Source organism: Sebastes umbrosus, chromosome 4 (assembly GCF_015220745.1).
Source record: "Sebastes umbrosus isolate fSebUmb1 chromosome 4, fSebUmb1.pri, whole genome shotgun sequence".
Taxonomy (NCBI): Eukaryota; Metazoa; Chordata; class Actinopteri; order Perciformes; family Sebastidae; genus Sebastes; species Sebastes umbrosus.
In genome coordinates this window covers 9,457,827-9,482,591 of record NC_051272.1, presented here as the reverse complement: position 1 = coordinate 9,482,591, position 24,765 = coordinate 9,457,827, and the positions used below count along the sequence as shown (strand labels likewise).

Sequence of the window (24,765 nt, the reverse complement as noted above, 5' to 3'; positions counted from 1 at the left end):
GGCTCTGTGAGACTGTACTCAGTGACAGCAGTGCTTTGAGCTAAATGCTAACATCAGCATGATAGTGAGTTCATCCATTTGATGGTTCAGCGGAAAAACTAATACATTTGAGACGCATTCAACATTGATTCATACCTTGAGACTCTGGCGGAGTGCTCCAGATCTCCATCAACTCGGAGTCATTCAGCTCGGAGAAGCCGCCCTCGTCATCCTGTGGGAGGGCCTCCATCACTCTACACATACATTAACAAGAAGAAAATTACTTCTGTTTGTGAGACTTGTGATCACAAAAACATAAATACATAAATACAGTAAAACATTCTAGGGGAAATTAATCAAATAAGCAGCAGAACTAGAACCGGTAAACAGAACCAGTCCTCAGTCTGCAAAATGAAGCATGTTTTCTACAATTACTTTATTTTAATAAATGAAATAAACTTGAAACTTTATTTTTAACCTCAGTTCTCCCAGAGTATATTTGTCCCTCATCTCCTGCTGTACCTCTTCAGTTCCTGCACGTCGGTGCTGTTTTCTGGAAGAACCCGGATCCCCCTGCCGTACGCCGTCCCTCCATGCAGGTGAAAAGCCAGGTGATCCACCTCCTCCGGATGGCTGCTGGTGAGACCCGGCACCTTACTGGATCCTAGGATCGCTCGTAGGTTGAAGATCCTCAGGAAGTCCCCGGGCTGATAAACGGATAAAAAACAGCATCAAAGATAAAAGATGATTATTAAAAAATTAGCAACAATTTATTTTTAAACAGACAAGCAGCAAGAGAGAGGAAGATCTTGGAGTACACAACGAGTACACGTTCAGTAAATAAATACAAATTTGGTGGTAAACAAAAACAAAATCTGCTGCTCCAAACCAAAAATTGGAGCAGCAGATGTTTAGGTATTCTGACTTTAAACCGGAGTCAAACTCCAAAAATGCTGGATCCTACATTTCCCATAATGCAACCAGGTAACATCTTTTTCATTAGACCCTCCCTACGTGGCTAAACATCCACGTCATTCAAACTCCACACCTAAGTCCAATATTTACTCCACTTTTAGCTCTGGTTTTGGTCGGTGTTTTGTCAATCAGCAGATGGCGCTGTTGCATCAAACTTCCAGTCAGTGTGGCGACGGTGATTCAGAGGCTTCTCAGAGGACTTGGTTTGGAGGTTTGTCATTTTTGTTTTTTCTTTCCCTTCAGTTCTCCGTCACGACGAGCCTGCAGTCGACAGAAATATGTCCTCACTCTCATCATCAACAAACGCTTCAGTGATCAGGAGTCAGAGGTATTCACTCTGTTCAGAATACACACTAGAATATACTGTTTTTACATGACAGGGTTTAGTCTATATAGGACCCAGATACATGCACACAGCGTATATATGATCTTTAATTGCATTATAGCCGAAGAGCAGAAGAATGACTCAGAAAGTGAATCCTCTATAAGCTTCCTTTAAATCAATTTTCTCCGTAGAGTGAGTGAAGTTTGAGTCAGTGTCAGGGTGGATTAACAGCTGGTCCCCTGAGGCCTCTCCTGCTCTGAAGATCCACATGAGGAGCTGAGAGATGAACTGGGAAGACTGGCGACCTGCCTCCCCCCCCCCCCCCTCACATGGAAGCATTTTATTATGTGGAATTATCCTTTTATTTAGTTATCAGTTACTTTGAAACTGACGAAAAAGGAGAAGCTCTGCCGCTTATGTGAGTTCAAAGAAATCAAAAAAAGAAATTCACTTGGTTTTTACTTCCTCTGTGTGATGAGATCAAGAAAAAGTATTTTGTATTGATAGAAGACTAAAACAATGAAAGACTTCATGAGAGGAGAGATGAGACAAAGCATGAGCATTGGGGAAAAAAAGGTGTCAAGATCTGATTGATAGCAGGATCCCTAAAAATGTCGACGGTTGACACTTCGACTCTCAGTTTATGATGTTTTTTCAGCTGACTGTACCCGTGAGGAAAATGACAGCACTGGTAGTTTTTCAAACTCTCAAAACAACTTCCGTTTGCCTCCTGACAAGCAACTGCTCGATGTGTGAATAATGACTGACCTCTCTCAGAAGCAAAAGAGGAAGTAGCAAGTAGCGGATATACAAGCCGTTGTTATGATACGCACATGAAACAAAGTTTGTCGACCATTTTTACATCATTCTCACTCACCATTAGCTTCATTCAATATCTGTGTATTGAAACGATCATGTGAGATGAAGATGAAAAATGAGAAAAGCTTTCTGTGTTTTTTCCTCATGACTTTACTCGTTGGCTTGCTTTCCTCACTTCTGTTTCTCTTCTCGTGCACCGATTAATTTAAGCTGAGCAGCCAATCAGAGTGATTTCTCCACGGGCGCCACCGCCGATTCAACATGCTGAATCAGCCGAAAAACCTCCAACACGGGCAGACTAGAGCCGACGTTGCGGGACACACTGCAAAAACTAGACCGACAGAAGCTCAGCGACGGCCACAAACTGTCCAACAGCCGCCTGCCGGCTTGGTGTGTCGGGGCCTTTAAAGCGAGTTCACACTGAATGCAAAGCTAATTGTAAAAAAAGGCTCAGTAAGAATTCATGTCAAATAAACGAAAAGATGCAAGTGGGTGTGAACAGACGCAAATTCTCTCCAGGCAGCTTAAATTTAGGCAAAGACGTTCGCATGAATTGAACATTTTTCAGCTCAAGTGAAAATCACTAATCCCAAAACATACTCCAAAAAGGAGAGGAAATGAAGTGAGTCCAGAATGATTTCAGGTGAAGCCTTTTGGTACATTTAGCCTCAGCTTTCAGTGAGCCTTTCTACCAGACATGAATTCTCTTTGCATCATTTGGAAACATACCTGCCTTTATCATTAGAAACGATTTAATCTCATCAAAAGACTAGATGATTTTGTACCATAAGATTTAAAATATCTTGACCCTGTGTCATCTGATAAGTAACCTTGCACTATAAATTGGTTTTCTAGAGTTAGTTCTTCAGCAGCACTTTCTAAGTATGTAAGAAAACATTATTAATTATTATTAAGACCATATAAATCCCACTGTGTCAGGAAGCAAACAATCAGACCAAACAGTATTTTTTGTTTGCAGAATCCCAGACTCTACCCGGGTTTTATGTTGTCTCCAGAGACCTGGATGTTTAGCGGGATGAGACAAAAGAAAACAACGGTAAGTACTCGGGAGTTTGGCTGTGTTTTCTCAGAGCTACATGAGAGTTTAGGAGAATTTAGCACAGTTTGTGTTTGGAAACAGGTGTAGAGAGAACTGAGAGAGTGACTAACGCAGGGAGACTGTGAAAACAACACCAGAGGACAGACAGCAGGGCGAATGAAGGCGGTGCCATGTGGCGTTGGATCTGATCTCGCCCCGTTGAAGCTTCTGTATTCACATATTAAATCCTCTGCAGCGGTCCGGAGAGGCCAGGTGTGATTATAATGAGCAGACATTCAGCTGAGAGAAGCAGCACTAAGTTTAGACCAGAACATGACTCATCTGATCTGAGGACCAAGGTCACAGTATGTCCAAAAGTACAGTCGCTTACTGAGACGCTTTTGTTTGTTGATGAAAGTTGCGGCTGCAGTTCTTCTGATGGTGACAAAACTTTTCATTCATATTTCTCGTTTTTAGTATCCTCATTTATGGAAGCACAGCTTGGAGGATTTAAACCCTTAGTGGACATGATAGAAGAGACAGAAAAGACTGAATCAAAAAAATGGATGGCAAAACAATCGACCAATCAGAGATTTGTACGCAGGATTTGGGAAGTTGTCTTCCTACACATCTAGCTAGCTACATCCATGAAAAATAGCAACAGAAGTAAAAAAACAAAAACGTTACTTTTCAGGATGAAAACACATTTTTTTTATTCTATTTCCATTTCAATTCATATCTTTTAGGGATGTCAAAGTTAACGCAATAATAACGCGTTTAACGCATTATTCGTTTTAACGTCACTAATTTCTTTAACACATTAACGTAATCGATCTTTCAGAGGTTGTAGCGGGCTCAGTTTTACAGCTAGAGTGAAGATACTGGTATCATATGGAACTAGAAAACCTAATGAATCAATTAGTACCAACCGTGTCATACTAGCTTTTTGCCAAGGAGGTTAAATAACGCTCCAAACTTACACTAAATTTGGTGAGGAATTAAAAACTGGCGTGGCCATTTTCAAAGAGGAAAATGGGTTCTATGGGTACCCACGAGTCTCCCCTTTACAGACATACCCACTTTATGATAATCACATGCAGTTTAGGTCAAGTCATAGTCAAGTCAGCACACTGACACACTGACAGCTGTTGTTGCCTGTTGGGCTGCAGTTTGCCATCTTATGATTTAAGCATATGTTGTTATGCCAAATGCAGTACCTGTGAGGGTTTCTGGACAATATTTGTCATTGTTTTGTGTTGTTAATTGATTTCCAATAATAAATATATACATACATTTGCAAAAAGCAGCATATTTGCCCACTCCCATGTTGATAAGAGTATTAAATACTTGATGAATCTCTCTTTAATGTACATTTTGAACAGATACAAAATGTGAGATTACTTTGCAATTAATCTAAATTAACTATGGGCAATCATGCAGTTAATCGCGATTAAATATTTTCATCAATTGACAGCCCTTAATATTTCTGCATGGTGATTTGACTAGGGTTCGGTGCCAAAACAATTTTTTAGTACCGACTTAATCTGGCATTGAATGTCGGGTTGGATTCATAATATTGTATGTTTATTCTTTAATCAGATATTCACTGATTTCAACCAAACCTTTGCCAATTTCAGTCTGTATTTTATTAAGACAAAGTTATTTTACGGCTGCTTGTTGATGCGTTTTGCAAGAGCAAGCATGTTTAAAATTAAAAAGGACCATACCGCTGTTTTTTTTGTTTGATTGTTTTCATATTGTAGCCCATTAATGACCCATTATGTATACTTTTCATGCCTGCTGACAATTTTTCCAAATCTCACTCTTAAAATCTCAGATGTCTTGCTGTCCTTGAATGCATCAACAGGTGCTATTTTTTATTTTTAATTTCCAATATTCCTTAAAGATAGGTATTGAAAAGAGTATGTATTTGGCATCAGTAGCAAAACTGAGGTATCATATTGGTGCTCGTTTGTAATTTGTAACTGCAGGTGATTGGACCCAGAGGGCTGGTAGCCTTAAATATCTAACATAGATGCTGCAAATGTAGTTCATTTAAACTTTTACAAAAATACGCCAACTACATTAGAGCATGTTTTTATATTATCTAGAGAGATTTTCCCTACTTTCTGTGTGCGGTTAGGATAATTTAAAGTCTTCATAAAAACCAGATTACCTGAAAGTATTTTTTTTTTTAAAGCAAATAAAATCCCAGGAGATCGATCTTTACTACAACCGTTGGCATAGCAACCAACAGGAGGAGAATCAGCGGCATCATTACAGCTTTTTGACCGGCGTGTTGAGCTCTTGGACCAATCAGATCATCCAGCGGAGACCACATTCAGTATAATGGGCACATTATCACCATCAGCATGTGCACAGGGACCGTAGGACACACTGGTCCACAGCTCTGGGAAAGATCGGTCTGTCTGACAGAAAATGGCTCCCTGCAGCTTCCCCTGCAAACAAACCATTTTCTTTTTAAAGATGCTGAGGGAACAGAGTGGAGCAGCCTGTGGCGTCTTCTCTAAGTACTTGATCTGTATAAAAAACTAAACACTCCACCGTCCGCCCACCGCCTGACAGCCAAGACGCCGCTGCCGCTGTCTCATGGTATTAGTGCTGCTCGGCTGCTCAGTAAAAAGGGATTCCTTAAAATTCAAAAGATTGCTTTGGGCTTCCACGGCTTCTCGTCGAGCTGAGGCTCAATAAAGCAGCCAAAAAACTCGTGCCCTCGCTGAGAAGAAGAAACTGTTCATTTCACACTGGCTTCTTTATGGAGCAGCAGGAAATGGGCTTTAAAAGCCAGCCAGCCTAACTCGACAGCGGGGATCTTTGTGCTGGAAAATCAACTCGATGGGGAACAAGGGACGACTGAAGTACACCTCATTTCAGATTAAATACCTCGACTGCCCTCTGAGCCTTAGAATAAAACAATCAAGGACAAATAAATAACTACTTTCATTACTGAATAATTTCTCAATCAATTTTAATTTCATTAATCACTGCTTGAGTTCAACAACATGGCTTATTTCATGTCATCAGCGTATATTTCAGTCAATTAAAAACGAGAAAAGTTTGATATGTTTGAAGTCATTTAGAAACAATGTCTCCCTTACAGTTTCCTGGGAAATTGTTTAAACCAGTGATTCTCAAAAGTGGGTCCGGGGCACTCTGTCAGGGGGTCCGCAAAATAGTTTGCTATGAATTATAAAATTGTGCTGTATCATTAAAAAGCGCATTTCGCCGTTTTCTACTTTCTCGTTTCGGCTCACTGCGGTTTGTTTTGGTTGACGGATACGGAACGGATATGACGTCACGTTACTCAGACTACAACAATAAAAGCGGTAACTTCCTTCTACTTCCACATAGACTCAAATTAAGCAAATATATTGATTTTGGCATTAAAAAAAATTATTTCAAAATAGTAAAAAAATAATCGTGAACTGATTTTTTTCCCCCACCCCTATTGCATAAATGTATTTTGTTCTTAGGGCTCTCTTATAAAAGATATCTGGAACTCAATGAGACTTCCTGATTAAATAAAGCTTGATTAACTAATAAGAAAGAAATCCCTTCAAAGCTATAAGACAATCTGTTTTCTCATCAATACTTAACACGACTAAACCACTAAACAAACCACTAGTTTATTTACTGTACACTCTGGAAGAGTGTTCAGAGAGGACCTTCTCTGGTTTCTTATCTGTCTTCATGAATAATAGAAAGGAGGACGTCCTTGAGGGCGCCAGGGAAGACCCGTCCCTCACAACGTCTAAAACACCTTTAGCCGGGACAATATATTTCTCAAACTGATGAGCAGACTATTACCGTTTTCCTCATAACGTTAATTTTTCTGACCAAAAGGTTGATATGGAGTCAAAAGAAGTAAGACAATCTAACAAAAAGGAAAATGCTGGTAAATAATAAAGCTTTTTAAAAAAACTCTGCTCCCCAGAGTAGCCATTACACCCACTCACACTCACACAGAGAGAAATCTGTCCGAAGCTATAATATCTAAATAAATGATCTGTACATGAGCTGAAGCTCCGCACAGACAAGAGCTGTGTAATGAAGCGTCCGTGTAAATGTGGATCTGGACTCTGGGTAGTTTCTGAGCGATGCTCCGCTGACTTCTCCAGCGCCAGGAGAAGAAGCAGCGTTTCTGTTGCGGTCGGTGGTTGTTAGGGGAGATTTGAGCCCGCGGGCCAACATAAAGACTCATTTTCCTCAGAGCTGTGTTCACTAAACAGGAAACAGTGTGGGAGTAAAGAGCGCGCCGCATTAGAGCACGACCCCCCAAAACAACATTCAATGACATGGAAATGTGCGCTCGGTCGACCGTGAGTGCTAAAAATGAGATAATGAGCGGAAGCTGTCAGCGCTGAACGCAGACTGAGGAGATCACGATGACACCGTGAACACAACAATCAATGGCTCAAACTTTCTCCACACTATTTCAGTACGTGGCTATTAAAGACAACAAGTTATGAATATAACGGCTGAATACAAACGTCCCTCCTTCTGGCCTAACCCCTCGCAGACTTCAATCATTACGCTCACATATATTATAAGAGAGAAAGGTTATTGTTGATATGCACAGTACAACTTAACTTATGTCTGAGCATTAACACTTCTAATATATCCATATAGCCTCTTTCTTTCTTATTTGGATAAAAAAAACAATTTTGCCTTTCTAATGCAGATTACAGACAAATCCGATGGCTGATTAATGTGTTGTGCTCTGAAGTGACGCCGCCATTGCTACGGTGGGAGAGTTGAATGCCTTCACAATGACAGTAGTCGTGTTTCCATTCAATTGTCAATTGAATTTTAAAAGAATTTCTGAAATATTACAAAAAAGAAATGTGAATTAGGCGCAAAAAAAAATCGTTTCACCTATTTTTCACTCATTTTTCATTTTTACGATTGTGAAATTGATTTTTTAATACCAGAATCAATATATTTGATTCATTTCAGTCTATGTGGAGATAGAAGGAAGTTACTGCTATTCGTGTTGTAGTCTGAGAAACGTGATGTAATATCCGCTCCGTATCCATCAACCAAAACAAACCGCAGCGAGCCGAAACAAGAAAGCAGAAAGGTTGGCGTGGATACGACCTGCACCCTCACATTAAAGTATGGAAACACTTTGGGTTTCACACATTGCAGGAAAATCAGAGCTACACATCATAGCTAAAGCTGCATGCTAACTCTGTCATGGACAGGAAACATTATCGTATTGCGTTAAAGTGCGGTCAAGCCGGCCGTCACTCTCATCTCCGTGGTCAATGTGTGACTACGTCCAGTTTTCAAAATAAGGTGTTAACAAAGGGAACTGTATATACAAAATACATATATGGAAATAAGATTGATTGGATTATATTCACCAGAAGTATAAAACATTACATGTACCTTATAAATTAAAAAGAAAATACCACTAATTTGTGAGGGAAATTAGTTAATCAACTTTATTCTTTGATTTTTGGGTTAAAATATACTAAATAATTCCTGACAATGACTGATATATTTGACTTCAGGACATCTTAGACTACATACATGCTGAAAATCAAACCTTTTTTACTGTATTAATTTAGATATTTTCCAAAGTAAAAGTCCCTAGAAGTGTATCATTCAACTTTTTCCCCATGGTCTAGTGGTAAAGTTAACAACAGTTGAAATAATTCAGTATGGAACAAAGCGGTGGTCCGGTCACTTGTGTGGCTAAAAGAAAGTGTTACATATTCTGCTTTTTCATTTATCAAATGTATTTAATGTTTGGCAACAATATGGGCACTAAATGCATGAGTTTGTGTATATGTACACAAATACTAAACTATAAATACATTTTTACCAAAGCCCGACCTGCAGGCTGTAAAAGGCCTCAGTATGAAGCAGACTCATAGATATTCCTGAACGCCCACATTAACTCCAACACTGGCGTTTAGAATCTGTTTAGAAGAAACAACAGATATTTTATTTTTTAAATTCATGAACCAGCTGGTGGGATCAGGATTCGGGCTGGAGACAGCTGCAGGTTCAGCAGGAAGAGGAAAGTGAGGAGGTAACCAGGTAAACATGAGGAGATTCTGCTGAGGCAGAGAAGAGAAGGACTGCAGGGGGGAGAGAGGGGAAGATAAATGGATAAATGAGGAGTCAGGAGAAACTGAAACTAAGAGATGGAAGAGACAGGAGGAGTTACAGAGAGAGAGAGAGAGAGAGAGAGAGAGAGAGAGAGAGAGAGAGAGAGTCGGTGTGAATAATGACAAGTGACTCCAAGGCTTGAAACAGGCGAGAACGAGAAGACACACAAAAAACTATGAGTTTAGTTTAAGATCCAATGTTACTGAACTCAGCTCTCTGGACCGGAGAGACTGTCGGGGCTCATTTATTTAAGAATAATAATATAAGAAAAGTCTGGTTGTAATTTGAAAAACCCTCTAAATGAAGCTCCCATTACCTTAAAAGCTCAATTAGATAATACTGTATTTTCTGTATTAATATGGAGTGAAATGACTCTGATGTGAACGGACCACTTGCAGTGCTGAACCCAGAGAGAAGTATCAGCACCTTCAGAGGAAAGATCATTGGGGTCACCAAAAACAGTTCACTCAGTCGGTTGCCATCTTTGTTTAGTTCAAGGACAGGAGACGCTTCTTGATAAACAAAGTCTTACTTCAGAGGAAAATGCGGAGTGAGCGGCTCTAGGAATGGTAATCGGTAATCAGTCGGTCCATCACTTTAGTTCAGACTCAAATATCTCAACAACTATTGGATTTATAGCCATGAAATTCTGTGCAGACATTCATGATCCAGGTCCAAATAACACAATACTGTGGTTTATGACCAAATACTTGCAACTGTACTTTTAGTTTAATGCTAATAAGCAAATGTTAGAATGCTAACCCACTAATATTGTGAACACGGTAAACATTCTACCTGCTAAATGTAGCATGTTAGTGGCATATGAGGCTACAGGTATGATGTGAATCTCTATAAGCAGCAAGTGGTGGCGATGTCCTAAATTTTAGTAACTTACAGCTTTTCTTTTCCATTTGGATTCATCGATAACAGTGAAATATGCGTGTATGGTTTTGAGCATATGTATTGTGATTGTGAGCATGTTAGCATGCCGATATTAGATTTTAGCTCTTGGCACCATTGTGAAATACATTTCTATCATTCTTTTTTTAGTCAGAATCTGACCATTTCCATTCCGACACTGACTTCCCTCACAGAACAGTGCAAGTCTGTTTATATCAGATCACATAGAGCGCATGTGTCTCCACTGATTAAGTTACAGAAACTAAAGTAGGCTACATCAAAAGTTGGACTTCTCCATGCTCATTAACATCACATTTAGCAGGTTTTCTCTTCCGTTCTCAAAATTACTGACGTTCTGGGGTACAAAAAAAACAGTGCAGGGAGCAGAGCCAATGCATTTCTTATGGGTAGAAGTGAAGGCGGACCATTTTGAAGCATGTATAGTCTGCAATGTCAGTCATTTTGGGATGTCTATACAGACGTCTGCATGGATCCTAAAGGCATTGAGCAGATGACAAAATGTGGACCCTCGCAGTATGCAGATACAGAAGTATACCGGCTTAAAATTTGTAGAAGTAAAACCTGCTTCATCAGGATTTAGTAGATAAATGACAGCACCCAGAGGGTTTCTGGACAACATTTGTCATTGTTTTGTGTTGTTAAATGATTTCTACTAATAAATATATACATACATTTGCTTAAAGTAGCATATTTGTCCACTCCCATGTTGATATGAGTATTAAATACTTGACAAATCTTTCTTTAAGGTACATTTTGAACAGTTAAATGTGCGATTAATCGCGATTAACTATTTTAATCAATTGATAGCATTAATATTTTTGTATGGTGATTTGACTAGGGTTTGGAGCCGAAACACCTTTTTAGTACCGACTTAATCTGGCATTGAATGTCAGGTTGCATTCATAATCTCAATTGTTTATTCTTTAATCATACATTTACCGATTTCAACCGAACTTTTGCCAATTTCAGTCTGTATTTTATGAAGACAAAGTTCTTCCATGGCTGTTGATAAGAGTATGAAATGCTTGACAAATATCCCTTTAAGTTACATTTTGAACGGATAAAAAATGGGCAATTAATTTGCGATTAATCACAATTAACTATGGACAATCATGTTAATTGATTGACAAACACGAGTCACAAAGTATGTTCATGTACACAGAGACAAACGGCACACTATAATCTACACCCATTGCATCTCCTTGTGTTTACAGCTTTATGTTTCTGCTGATGAAGGTGGTGTAAGAGTGACAGTTAAATGTGACATTTTGCTGCTTTGATTAACTCTGCAGAAGGTTTCTTCCGTTCTTAAACAAGTACCATAAAAATAAATGTTTTATTATCCGTGTGTGTGTGTTTCTGAGAGAATCAGCGATTGAGGAGGAAACGCCACACCGACTGCAGCACTACTCCTCCTCCTCACTCTCTTGTTCTCAGCTTCTTTTCATCATAATGGGCTCCTTTCTCTCCTAATGGCCTTCTTCTCACAGAAACGCCTCAGTCAATTTTACACAATACCAGTGATGATTCACCAGAGGAGCCTGGTAGTTGGGGGAAATATTCCTATTCAAACACTTCTGTAGTGGAAAGGCTCTCAGTGTGTCACACACTGCTGAATTGATTGACGGGTGTTAATAGTCACCTGTCAAAAAACATCCAATCGAAGAGAAATTTTTTTAACCATGATACATCATTCCGAGCTTCACTTACTATGTGTTTTCAATGGATTCCTCTCAACTATTTAAAGTTCAGAATAGGGGTTGCATGACCGTGCACAGGGATCCTCCCGACAGTGAAATGTGATCACCGACACTACCGTTCAAAGGTTTGGAATCAGCTGTTATTTTGATGGTTTTCTTCTTTCCAACAATAACTATTTTAACAGAGATGAAAACCAAACAGACACTGTGTGTCTAGATAGAAGTTGGGGGTGTTCCCATTCACTTCAATAGTTTATATGACGTCACCCTTTGAGTTGCAAACACACAACTTTTTATACCCTTTTTATACACTGACTACACACATATGTGGCTCTACTGTGGTATCAGTGAGGCTCAGCTGTGCTTTGAAAGAGGCAAATTCTGGTTTCAAACTGATGAAACAAGATACAGCACTCCTCTACAGTTATCACATTAAAATCAGAGTTTACACCACATGAGCAAAAACATCTTCTCAACACTTCTTTATAAGGAGCAACAGCAGAATCTAAAATCCACCTGATCTAAATTAGATTTTTATACCTCAGCTGAGACTTTTCATACTCCAGACAGTCTTCTTCTTCTCATACAGAAAAAAAGCAAACTGTACTGTAACTGTAACACTAACAACATGCTGGGATACAACAAATCTGAAGGTGGATGAGGACACATAGTGGATGTAGAGTAGTTCACTCACAAAGTGAAACACAACCACTTAGGTAGGGAGCGGACTCTCACACTATCAATACTACGTCACTTGCTCCGACCGTCGAATAACGCAGCGGGTTGGTTTGCACTGGAGTTCGATGAAAGCCCGGTTCATCACAAACTGACGCTAGAGGGTGCCTCTGTGCGTCGGTTTCCGTTGCCGAGGGGCGCTGACCAAACGGTTGTATTTGACGAGTTGGGGGTGAAAACGGGTTGACAAATGGATGCATGATCACATAAAATATATTCACTGTCTTCAGCTGTTATCCATCACACCCGCAAAAAAACATTACGATGTCATTCCACTCAACGTTGATAATCAATAAGAATTGCTGTCCACTCTGAATTCACACCAGTAAACCTATGAAGTGACGGAACAAAAGAAAACTGCTGCACATGCAACTACTTACAATTTTATTTCAAATCCGAGACAATACAGTACATATTCCTATTGTTATATTTTTTGCTAGAACTGTCAATCGATTAAAATATTTAATCGTGATTAATTGCATGATTGTTCATAATTAAATCGTGATTAATCGCAAATTAATGACACATTTTTTATCTGTTCAAAATGTACCTTAAAGGGAGATTTATCAAGTATTTAATACTCCTGTGTGGGCAAATATGCTGCTTTATGAAACCCTCACAGGTACTGCATTTAGCATAAAACATATGCTCAAATCACAACATGGCAAACTGCAGCCCAACACGCAACAACAGCTGTCAGTGTGTCAGTGTGCTGACTTGACTATGACTTGCTCCAAACTGCATGTGATTATCATAAAGTGGGCATGTCTGTAAAGGGGAGACTCGTGGGTACCCGTAGAACCCATTTTCATTCATATATCTTGAGGTCAGAGGTCAAGGGACCCCTTTGAAAATGGTCATGCCAGTTTTTCCTCACCAAAGTTTAGCATAAGTTTGGAGCGTTATTTGACCTCCTTCACGACAAGTTAGTATGACGTGGTTGGTACCAAAGGATTCTTTAGGTTTTCTGGTTTCATATAATACCAAAACTGAGCCCGCTACAACCTAAAAAACCCAAGTAGCATGAATGCGTTAAAGAAATTTGCGTTAACGTGTTATTATCACGTAAACTTTGACAACCCTACTTTTTCCATTTCGCTTAACTGCTCAGAAATGGAGTCTTGTTTTGGTCTCAGCCAGTTTTGTTGAGGTGATGAGAGGATGGTGAGTTTAAGCGACTGAAGGTGTGTTTGTGGTCGTATCATGATGCTTTTATTTTTATTTCTTTTCCAGGAACACTACATCCTGCTCCCGTCATTCACCTTTCTGATTGCTTCTGTTGTTACAGTGACCTTGGTCTGTGCGGATGACTCAGATCATTCACTTAAATACATGTGGATGAGGTAGGTGGAGAAACAATGACAAACTCCCGCTGAATACCTGAATGTGGAACTCTCTACAGAAAACTCTCCTCCAGCTCTGAGGCTTCAGGTCGACGTCATGGTGTTTTTCCACAGAGCTGTATTTAAACCACTGACCTTATTCACAACATACACATACATTCATTAGCTCGACTGTTGTTTTCAGTCAGATAACGTGTTGATGATGTGTATTTACAGCGTTTTAAGATATTCAGTGTAATGAACCGGCTCGGTTAGATTGTGAAGAGCTCTTTAACGCCTCCAGGGTCGAGTGTAGATGTGCGTCACGACGACAGAGCTGAAAAATAAACCCCGCTCAGCCTCACAGACTCAACATTTAACCAACTCTACAACAACTGACAAATGATCACTTCATACGGCGATAATTAAGAAAACGAATGAGAAGAAATTAACTTCACTTAGGCAAAACGATTGGTAAATCGAGCAAATATTAAAGAGTAATTTGAGTCATTTTCTATCACCATTAAAGAGTGTAAACTCACTGAGGAATTCTCCACAGGAAGAAGAAGAAGAAGTCTCCACTGTCTTCTGAACAACTTCAAAACCGAACTATTAAATATAAATATATCATCATACATCATTTTTCTTTTTGTTGTGTTGATTAATCAGATGGACACACACAGACAGATACGACTTAACTAGGGCTGAACGATATACAGTATATAAACATTCTTATGCCATTAGACTCGGCCGATACGATGAGATTATCGTTCAACGTGATATCAGTTGGCAGCAAAAACAGAAAGATATTCAATTATGCAACATCTGCTGTGTATTTTGCGCTATATTTAGTCTTTATCTCTCTTGCTTTCCCTATGCTTCACTGAACTGTTGTAGTGTATAAAAAAAAACGTAACAACATGCTAGCATACGTCTGACGCTGTACGTATTTACTAAGGCTGACGCGAATGCTTCTGAGCCAAAATTTTACGTAAATTTGGAGCGTTATTTAGCCTCCTTCACGACAAGATAGTATGACATGGTTGGTACCAATTGATTCCTTAGGTTCTCTAGTTTCATATCATATTTCATATGTCATATGATACCAGTATCTTCGCTCTAGTTTTAAAACCGAGCCCGCTACAACAACAAAGATTAATTGCGTTAATAAGTTAAAGAAATTAGTGGCATTAAAACAAATTTGTTTTAACGCGTTATTATCAAGTTAACTTTGACAGCCCTAATAAAAAGCAATTCATTCTTTAATACATTAAAAATCAACAGATTGATACTAATAATAATAATCTTTAGTTGCAGCCCTAAAATATGTGTTTCTATTTCTATTGCCCTGCCCTCAAATGCACCTATCAGACGCTGCTGTTATGTAGCGGAGAGAATCTGAACAAGACGTTCTGACAAACAGAAAACATGTGAAAACACCTACTGAGAGCTTCTGCTGAGAGCTCAGCTGAAGCCAAAAACACCAAACCTCCGGCGCTGAAACATCTGAGGCCTCCAGGTTTCAAAGATCTGAGGCTGTTTGTTCAAGTGAAAGTTACAACAGAGGATAAGTTCCTCTACAAGCAGTGTGTTGTGGCCCTCTAGATGACTACAGTATAAAAGATGTAACAGAGTAAAGAAACAACAGAAAAAGCACTGAAAGTACCCAGAGGTCAATGCAAACTCATATTCAGTCCTGTGTGTGAAGTCAAACAGCGGCTGTGTGGGATTAGCTCTGCAGTAGGAGGTCTGTGTGGTTTCCATACCTATAATTCAGTGATTTCTCCAGTTATTATTATTACAGGGTGGATGTCCTTGTAAGGAAACAGTGAAAAGGACAAATGAGCTGTCGGTTTCAGCCACCGTACAGCTCCACAGGCCACTCGATTACCAATGTATAAAAACGAAAAGGATAGAGACCTCAGGGTGCTGAAACACCAAGAATAACATAAAAAAAGAGAAAGGAAAGGCATTTATGGCTGTGATTGAAATAACTATTAGACTTAATACTCTGTCATTTGAGGAAAGAGAGCGTTTACACTGGAGGGTAACTTTATAAAGACAGTTATTTGATGAATGATGAGACTCATTCTAACTATCTGTTCTCTTTATCCACGTACTTCAATAAAAAGGAGTTGACTTTGAGAAGCAATGTTCTTTGGGTGATTCGTTGACTTCATAGATGTCATCGATTACAAAAATACGTCGATTAGCATAACGTGCGTCGGCGTTCACAAGAATGACTGCACCCGGTCAAAGCATGCATTCCCGGGCTAACAAGCTGCAGCTAAAAAAAAACATCCCCGATCCTATCGCAGGTATTTCAGACAGAGACTCAACAACGTGGTGCCCTGTAAACTCTGCACATTGGAAACTAACGCTGGCCATTTTGATGATGCACTGCTCAACCTAGCACAGGCAGTGGTGGTGGTCAAAAACAATGGAGGAAAGTTTAGAAGAAAAACTAAAGAGTTTTTCTGCTGTGATCTCAAGATTAACAAAGTCCTCGAGTGTTGCCATGAAGGGTAAACCTGAAGATATTCTGGTGTAGTTTAGGGATGATTTGATCTGGCCCCTTCTGGATACACTTTTAATCATCCAGCAACACACAAAGTACGCAGGCAAGTATGTGAATAATATTGCTCCCGTAGCAGCTGCTCTTGAATACGTGTACGTGTTGGTAAAAAGCAAGTATATCATGAGCTTAAACTTTTTTAAGCTTTTCCCCCAATATGGTTTCATTTGTGGCAAATCTGAACCATTAAAAATCATACTGCATTTGCTGCTATCGGTTCCTGTTTGCACAACGATCACTGGATGGCTTTAATACCGAAGAAAACGTCTAAATAAATGATGGTTAAGAGGCAAGATCTGAGGTTACAAGAGTCTATTTATGATCTCTGCAATTTCGGATGTATATTGCATCACTAAGGTACCAAGATCGTTCCCAATTATTGTGATTTTAACCGACAGCTGAAGTAAATGTTTTGCTCTGACCTTCAGCTGCCTGGCGGACTCCACATGGTTGTCGTAGACGAGGATGTTGGCGATGAGGCTCTCTCTCTCTTCAGAGAAGGAAGACGGTCCCTCTGTGACGTTCGGCTCAACTATGACCTTCAGCAGAGTGTGATCACACCTGGTCCCGTCCCACACCTGGAAAAAAACCCACAAAAACATGACACAGACGATAAGACTCAGAATCTGTTGACCAGGGCAGGACACAGATATTTTCAACCTGATACCGATACTTCGATATTGACAACACTAGTGTGACAAATAAAAACTTTGAAACTTGACTGAACTTGAAACTATCAAAATTGTCGTGAAATAGATTTTGTAAAATTGACTAATTCATGAATCAATAGACTAATTCTTGACTATGATGTGAACAGGCTGTAATATTTAAATTCAGAGCTGGCTGTAATTCAGTTAGACGATGATGATCTCAGGTGCTTGAGGAAAGGTATAAAAATGTACTCTTCATCTAATAAACGGTTATGATTTGGAGAACATCCTCTCCTGGTTGAATGTGGTGTTGCGTAACAGCAGGCAGCGTCCTCAGAGCAGCTTTAGGAATCAGTGAGAGCAGACTGGCAGCAGACCAACGCTCACTGCCAAATCCTGTTCAAATTTATCTCCTCTATCAGCCTCACTGGCAGGAAACCAGCCATCACTTACAGCCTCATTTCTGTTCTGAGAACTGGAGGTGGCTGGTAAAACAGCTCAGGAGGACCAAGATAAAATAGATGAGCCCTCCTCCCACTGAGGCCACCTGACTGTGAAGACGATTTACTACGAGACAGATGAAGACTGAAGGCAAACATCTCCATTATTCCAGAGGGGACAATACAAATATCAACTACTTCAGTTTGAAAACTCAAAGACGGTTGAAGTTTTAAAAGAGACAAGAAAGCGACGCAGCTTCCTAACAAGACAACGAGTCACATTAGCATCGCCAACAACAAAAAGAACAGGTGACTGACTGCGGGGAATAAAAACAAGATGGTAAGAACAAATGGATACAAGCTGACAGTAAACAGCCTCCAGGGAAGCTTCCTGTTGACGGTGATGCCGCGGTGTGAACACCGAGGGATTTTATGTTGTTGATTAGCAGGAAACCGTCAAACACTAAAAGGTAAACTTCAGCCTCAGATCTGAAACCAAACCCCTGTAGGGAGGCCCCGGGGATTTATTTTACATGTAAAACAGATGGAGACATTTGCCTCTACTTTTCTCAACTTGTAAAAACTTGTTTTTGATTAATTATTCGATCAATCCATCACCTGCTGAGCTGACAGATCCTGACATGTCCTGTCGTTTTTAATCAATGTAGCGAACAGACAGATTTTAGGAGGGTTGCCGTTCCCCTTGTAAGCAAAATGACAAAAATGCTCCTTGTTAACCTGCCATCCCCCCTCTCTCCATCCCCTAGTAGCAGAAAGAGTGAAGGGGCAGAATATGTTAGTCTGGTCTACCTGAATCATTGATCCGAGATTTGTTAATGTGGTCAAATAAATGTAACTTATGGTGTTGTTAGATTGCTGCTAGACCGCCCCGTTAACGCAGGTGCGGGCCTCTGTTTGTGTGCGTCAAGCAAGAGCGCAAAAAGTTTTTGACCGCAGTAGAAAATGTTGTTTTTGAAATGCTAAATGCCAACAAATATGGATTGAAGCAGAATATTTAGTTAGATCTTTCTACTATGTAGCAAAAAAATCCCCAGGTCGGGAACCACTGCTCTTACACTTGCTTCAGCTTCATCAATCCTTTGTAGAAACTTCTATTCCCTCTTCAGACAAAAAGGTGTAGCATTGGTGCGTTTGTGTCATTCTTTCATTGTAAAATAGAGCCCATAATAAACATTGATAAACACAACCTGACTCTTCAGTCTGTACAAATGCACCACATATTCAATCCAACTTGTTTAACTACTTCTTCAGTTTATGTGTGGTTCACCATGTCTGCGGCGTTCTTACCCTCAGCAGGGTGCAGGTGGTGTCGATGGGAGCTTTGGCCAGCAGCTGGCAGGTCAGGTCGAAGTAAGCTTTGGGCTGAACGGCAGACAGAGGGACTGGGGGACCCGAGGGGAGGAGAGCCTCACTGGCGGCCCACGATCGCAGATCCTCCACCGTCCGACGGTCCTCCTGGTCGAAGTGGAAGGAGCGGCTGGAGGTCCGCGGCTCCATGGATCCGCCTTCCGCCCCGTCAAACGTCACCACAGAGAAACCATGGGTGTTGACCAGCGTCATGGAGTTATTGAAGAACTGAGCCTGTGTAGAGAGACCTCGAATCATTCATCACGGACATCTTTAACATAGATTATCTCTAAATTACAGAATCTCAATTTTAGAACAACGCTCGTGGATTGGGATGTTTTAGTTTCTGTCTTCACAACTACAAAATAAAATGAGGTAGGGTTACTCATAGAATCGTTCTATAATAATTCAGGCTGGACCTTGACTCTGTGCAGGCGGACGATGTCTCCGACTTGAAAGATTTGGGGATGGTCCTCCAGCCTCTCACAGAATATGGTGCAGCCGATCTTCTGGTTTGACTGATCGGTAATCTTCAGGCTGGAGCAGAAGTCTGTGGAAAGAAAACGTCCTGTGGTCAGATCTCATAGTTTGTTGATAGTGATGGAGCATGTTTAATAATACTAGTGCAGTGCCAGTTCAAAATGGGCCTGGTGAGAACGGGCTGGTTGCTTGGCCTCCGGTGCTGCTGCCAGCAGCTTTCTCGAGACCGGCTCGTCCAAACAACCTCACACTGCACTTCCTTGAGTCCTGAGCAATACACCCGCCAATAGTGAAGTAGTGTTGGGCAATTGGACGAATATATCGGCTATCTGCGACTGACTGAGTAAATCACCTGTTGTTGTTTTTTTGGGGCGTTTTTTGTCGTTCTATTATCTAATTTAATGGTCTGCCTCCGAAGAACGAATGAGCTCTTCTGACCTCAAGATATGTGAATGAAAATGGGTTCTATGGGTACCCAGGAGTCTCCCCTTTACAGACATGCAAACAGCATATCCATCAACACGGTGCAGGAGAAAGAGAAAATATTCTTTACGTCAGTTAAAGTGCAGTCTTTGTTTAGTTTCATTTCTATGAAAAAACATTTTGATTCTTTTGATCGGTGGACCCTCACAGACTTAAAAAATCAAAATAATCGAGGAATAAACTTTATGACCACTTCAAAAGGTAGCGAGTCACCACATTTGAGACCTGCGTTTATTTGTCAAAACGTGTAGCCACACTCGGGGAGTAAAAGGGACACTGCGTCTAATTGGGGCTCGGCTTTTGATTGAAGTTTTACGGTATTTATACGTACACTTATACTGTACGTATACACACATGTGCGTTTAAGTCTGTGCATGTCTGTGCATATCTGATCTGTGTGAATATGACTGTGTATCTCAGCATGTGTGTGTGTGTGTGTGTTTCTTCAGTGTCTGATCAGATGGATTTTTCCAATATCTCTGTTTACTTTAAAAGACGCCTGAAGGATCCGCAAATATGATGACAAAGTCTGGACAGTTTCCAGTCTGGATGCTGCTTTTTTCTTTATCGTCCTTCCCAAAACACAATAAAAACACACGCACACTTCATCATCCTGTGCTGCATGGCTGCAGGTCGACTGAACGCTCCTCTGTCATAATGCTTGATATGATGATATCAGCTGCAGTTTGTTAAAAGGGAAATTAAGTAAATGATTAAACATTATTCTAGAGGTTCAGTAGATCAAACAAAACTGTGTATCGGATCCAGCTTATCACGCTTCATGATTCAAGATTTTCTCTTCTTTTCTTTCCATCAGCTCATTTCTGTCTCAGAAGAAGTGATATGGTTTATGTGTTTGGGTCCTTCTTACCACTAACTATCCATCTTTCCTACATTTTTAAACACAAATGCTGCTGAGTGTCTCAATGTCTCTGTCCGTGGTGCTGAAAAGGTTCAGACTTCTTCACCGTTTCACTCTGTTGAATGGAGCTAAAGAGCAGTTAGTGTTTTAAAACCAGACTGAGTTGTTACACTTTTACATGCCGATGAACTTCATTACAATTTTTAAATGAAAACAAAAGTCATTAAAATTTAGAAAAAATATTATATTGTGAATAGTGTATTTTATGCAAGAAAATCTGAATTTTATCAATAAAATTCATATTACAACTTTATTTTTGTTGTAAACTGACAAAATCACAATTTTATTCCCATAATATTCTGACTTTAAAAAAAAAGACTAGACTTTTTTTTTTTAATTATGACCTAATCTCATTGTATTGACCTTTTTTTATCATAACATTATGATATTCCTTTTTTTGTAAAATGGCAACTTTATTCAAACAACACGCCATTAAGACGTTTTGAGTAAAGTATAATTTTATTTGTATTGTATTATGACATTTTGAAGAAGAAAAAAAACACGGCTTTGTGCTAAAATTTCTACTTTATTTTTTAGAACATTTTGACTTTCACTCATGACTTATTCTGATAATGTTCACTTTCTTGTAAAATTACACCTTTTTTTCGTAATCGCTGTATTTTCATCTAACAATATAATTTTTTTGTGAGAAAATACTGCTTTATTTTTTAAGAAATTAAGACTTTTCTTTTGAAAATATTATACATTTATTTTCATAACACTATGGCTTTTCTCATAATATTACTTTGACTTAAAGAGGACCTGTTATAGTTCTGTGATTTTCCCTCTTCCCTGTTATATAGTTTTTTTGCATGCAAAAGGTCTGCAAAGTTACAAAGCCCAAAGTCGACACCAAAGGGAAATACTCTCCCCCAAAGAACACTGCTCCTGAACGGCATGAAACGCCTTGCTTCAAGTCCCGCCTTCTTCTGTAACGTGGTGATGTCACCAAGTAACACATTTGCATTTGAGCTTAAACAGAGTGTTTCAGACAGAGGGTGAAAAGAGGCGCTGCAGCACTGCCAGTATGAGAAAACATATACTAAATAGTTCCCCAATGTTTTGTCCATCATCTGGTTCTAGACTGACCTGTGCCGCGGCTCTTGAACGGCTGTTTGAAGAAGACCACCACTCCGTACACGTTGACCACAGCTTTGTCCTTCAGGTCGCCCAGTCGGACGTACGTGTATTTTGGAGCTTTGGTCGTCCTGGAAACCTGAGGAGAAATGAAGATTTAGTTAAAAAAGAGGCACCAGCAGCTCAGGTTATTAACACAGTGTTAGTTTTAAGTCCCCCTCCACTCAAAAAGTAAATTTCCCACTGGAGCAGCACTATCTTCTTAGTATGAGCCCATTACATAGAGTAGAAGAACAAGACAAACAATTGGCACGAATCTTTAGAACGACGACACTGAAAAGCAATCACACGCCACAAAAAGAGACATGGAGGAATCTGATCTATCGAGTACATACTGTGGGACAGATAACACATATAATCAGAAACCAGATAGACACACAGCTGATAATAGACGGAGAAAATGAACACTGTAACCACATGAACTAAAATACATTTTTAAAGGTCTGTGTATCGAACATGTTTTGCTTTTAGCTAATTTAGTTAATTGGTTATCAACACTTTTTAATAACCATCATTTATAAATGGTAAACTGATAGTTAATTATACTTAGTTAATAGTTATTTTACCGTTAACAAACAATGAAATGATTATCAATAATGTTTACTATTTATCAGTAATGCTATAATTTCTGTTATTTTATCATTAGTTTTTTGTAATATGAAATAATTATTTTATATTTATATGTTGTATCACAGCTGATCAGAGACAATAACAATTAAATTCTGATTACATTAATACACTATTTAACATTTTATTGTTACACACATTTTATATACGATATTAAGTATGTGTTAGTGATTAACAAATGATTTGTAAACCTTTAAGAAATCGTTTGTAAAACATCTTTAAACATTACATAGATAGATGGAACACGAAACAATTATTAACCATTGAGAAAATATTAACTATCTATCTAAATATTGTTTATAGATGCTTTACAAAGTATTTATTAACCGTTTAACAAAGTACTATAATCATCAGTTGCAACTTTAAAATAGTGATTCAAATAATGTTAATAGATGTTTCACAAAAGATTTCTTTAAGGTTTAAAAATAATATCTTAATCAATAACAGATACACACACACACACACACACACACATATATATATATATATATATATATATACAGATAGTATATGAAATGTTAGAATGTGTGTAACTATAAACTGTTGATGATGAAGACAAACTGAGGACAACTGATGAGTCAAACAATTAATCTTTTCTTGAGATTGACAGATTTTGTAATCTTGGCATTTAACTAAACAAATGTCATCTCTGATAAATGTTAAAAGCGTAGGAAACGACTGATCAGAGCATCCGATAGTTTCAAACCTCCCCCGTCTTTTTCAGCGTTTCCTCAGTCAGATGTGACTTTCAGAGCAGAATAATGAAGATCTGAAAAGTGAGCATACGCTCATAAAAGAGGAAACCAGAGAGGCAGTCTAGCCAAAATGTATTTTTACCGGCATTCGTTCTACAGTGTTGCTCAAACTCAAAGAGTCCAAACTAAAATCGAGCCTTTAAACTGAGATCACAGGCTTCTGAAAAGATGTTATCTCTTTTATTTATTCTTATGCTGTGAGTGTTATTCTGTCTGTTAATTTATTCCGTTCTAAAAATGCTTATCACATCTCCACCTCACTGTTATTCTGTTTTATTGATCTGTCCTTGGCTTAATATTTCCTGTGGTTTCTATCAATGTTATATTATATTATGATACCTTTAACAGCGGCAGCAGATTATCTCTGTGGAGTCTTTACCCACTGTTCACAGCTGACTTCCATATTCATTCTCATGTGTCTCAGCATGTTGACAGTCAGACGGGCTTTAATCATGTTTTTGCGATTTTGCTTTACATTCGCTGAGAAACAGAAGTGTTTTGTTTTATCCCTTAAAAGCCGTCCGTTCCTGAACAACATTCAACATCTGGGACCGCTGTTAAGTTTGTATTTTACTCATAAAGTGGAGGCTAGTTTTAGCATAACTTCCTAACTTTAAGGGATTGTTCAGGTGTTTTTAGATGGAGTTCGGAGAAACAGACAGGAGTAGCAGGACAGGAGCAAAGTAATGTACTGCTGTGGACGGGGGCAGCAGCAAGACGGATTTTAGACACCTAAAAAAATCTATATCAGTTTAAGTCTACGCTATATTTAGAATATTTTCACCGCTTTACGTTGCTGTCAGACAGCCCTTCCCAACTGGGAGCTGAAGCAGTTATCTTTGTTCTCTTCAAAAGCACCAGACTCCATTGACAAAACAGTCATTTTACCTCTCAGAACACAGGAGTTACTGGTCTACCGCTGCCTTGATCAGTTAGTTAGTTTGTGTTACTGTGTGACTTCGGTGAATCTGAACTAACCCTTTAAAACATCAAAGTGGAAATAATGTGTGTACATTATGGAATTATGGTATTTTTTAAGCTTTTTACAAAATATTTGTCTGGTAGTAATTGGGTTTGACTTATTTAGCACAATAAAAAATGTTGTATTGCATGAATTGTTGCAGCACAAAATTATAAAGGGCCAAAGAAAATAATGTTATAACCAAAAGTAGTAATGGGTTATGACAAACCACTGCAATATCATGACAAATAAATTGTAATTTTATGACAAAAGTCTGAATATTTTTTTAAAAAGCTGAAGTGTTGAAGTGCTGAAATGTTATGATAAAATAAAAAAGGAGGATGAAAAGTTGTAATCTCTGTGAAGAGGACCCGCTCCTTATGTGGATATACAGTAAACGGCTCATTCTAA

General features: G+C 39.1%; 1 protein-coding gene across 1 annotated transcript in view; it reads right to left on the bottom strand.

Annotated features, from left to right (window-relative positions):
• pot1 (protection of telomeres 1 homolog) overlaps positions 1-24,765 on the bottom strand; it is a 67,753-nt gene that overhangs the window by 10,944 nt on the left and 32,044 nt on the right. Inside the window, exons 7-12 of the mRNA XM_037768230.1 lie at positions 21,964-22,090; positions 19,409-19,539; positions 18,930-19,223; positions 16,954-17,109; positions 502-686; positions 136-233 (exon numbers count right to left, since the gene is read on the bottom strand). Of these exons, the coding sequence (XP_037624158.1) occupies positions 136-233; positions 502-686; positions 16,954-17,109; positions 18,930-19,223; positions 19,409-19,539; positions 21,964-22,090 (991 nt within the window). The remainder of the gene's footprint in view (positions 1-135; positions 234-501; positions 687-16,953; positions 17,110-18,929; positions 19,224-19,408; positions 19,540-21,963; positions 22,091-24,765) is intronic.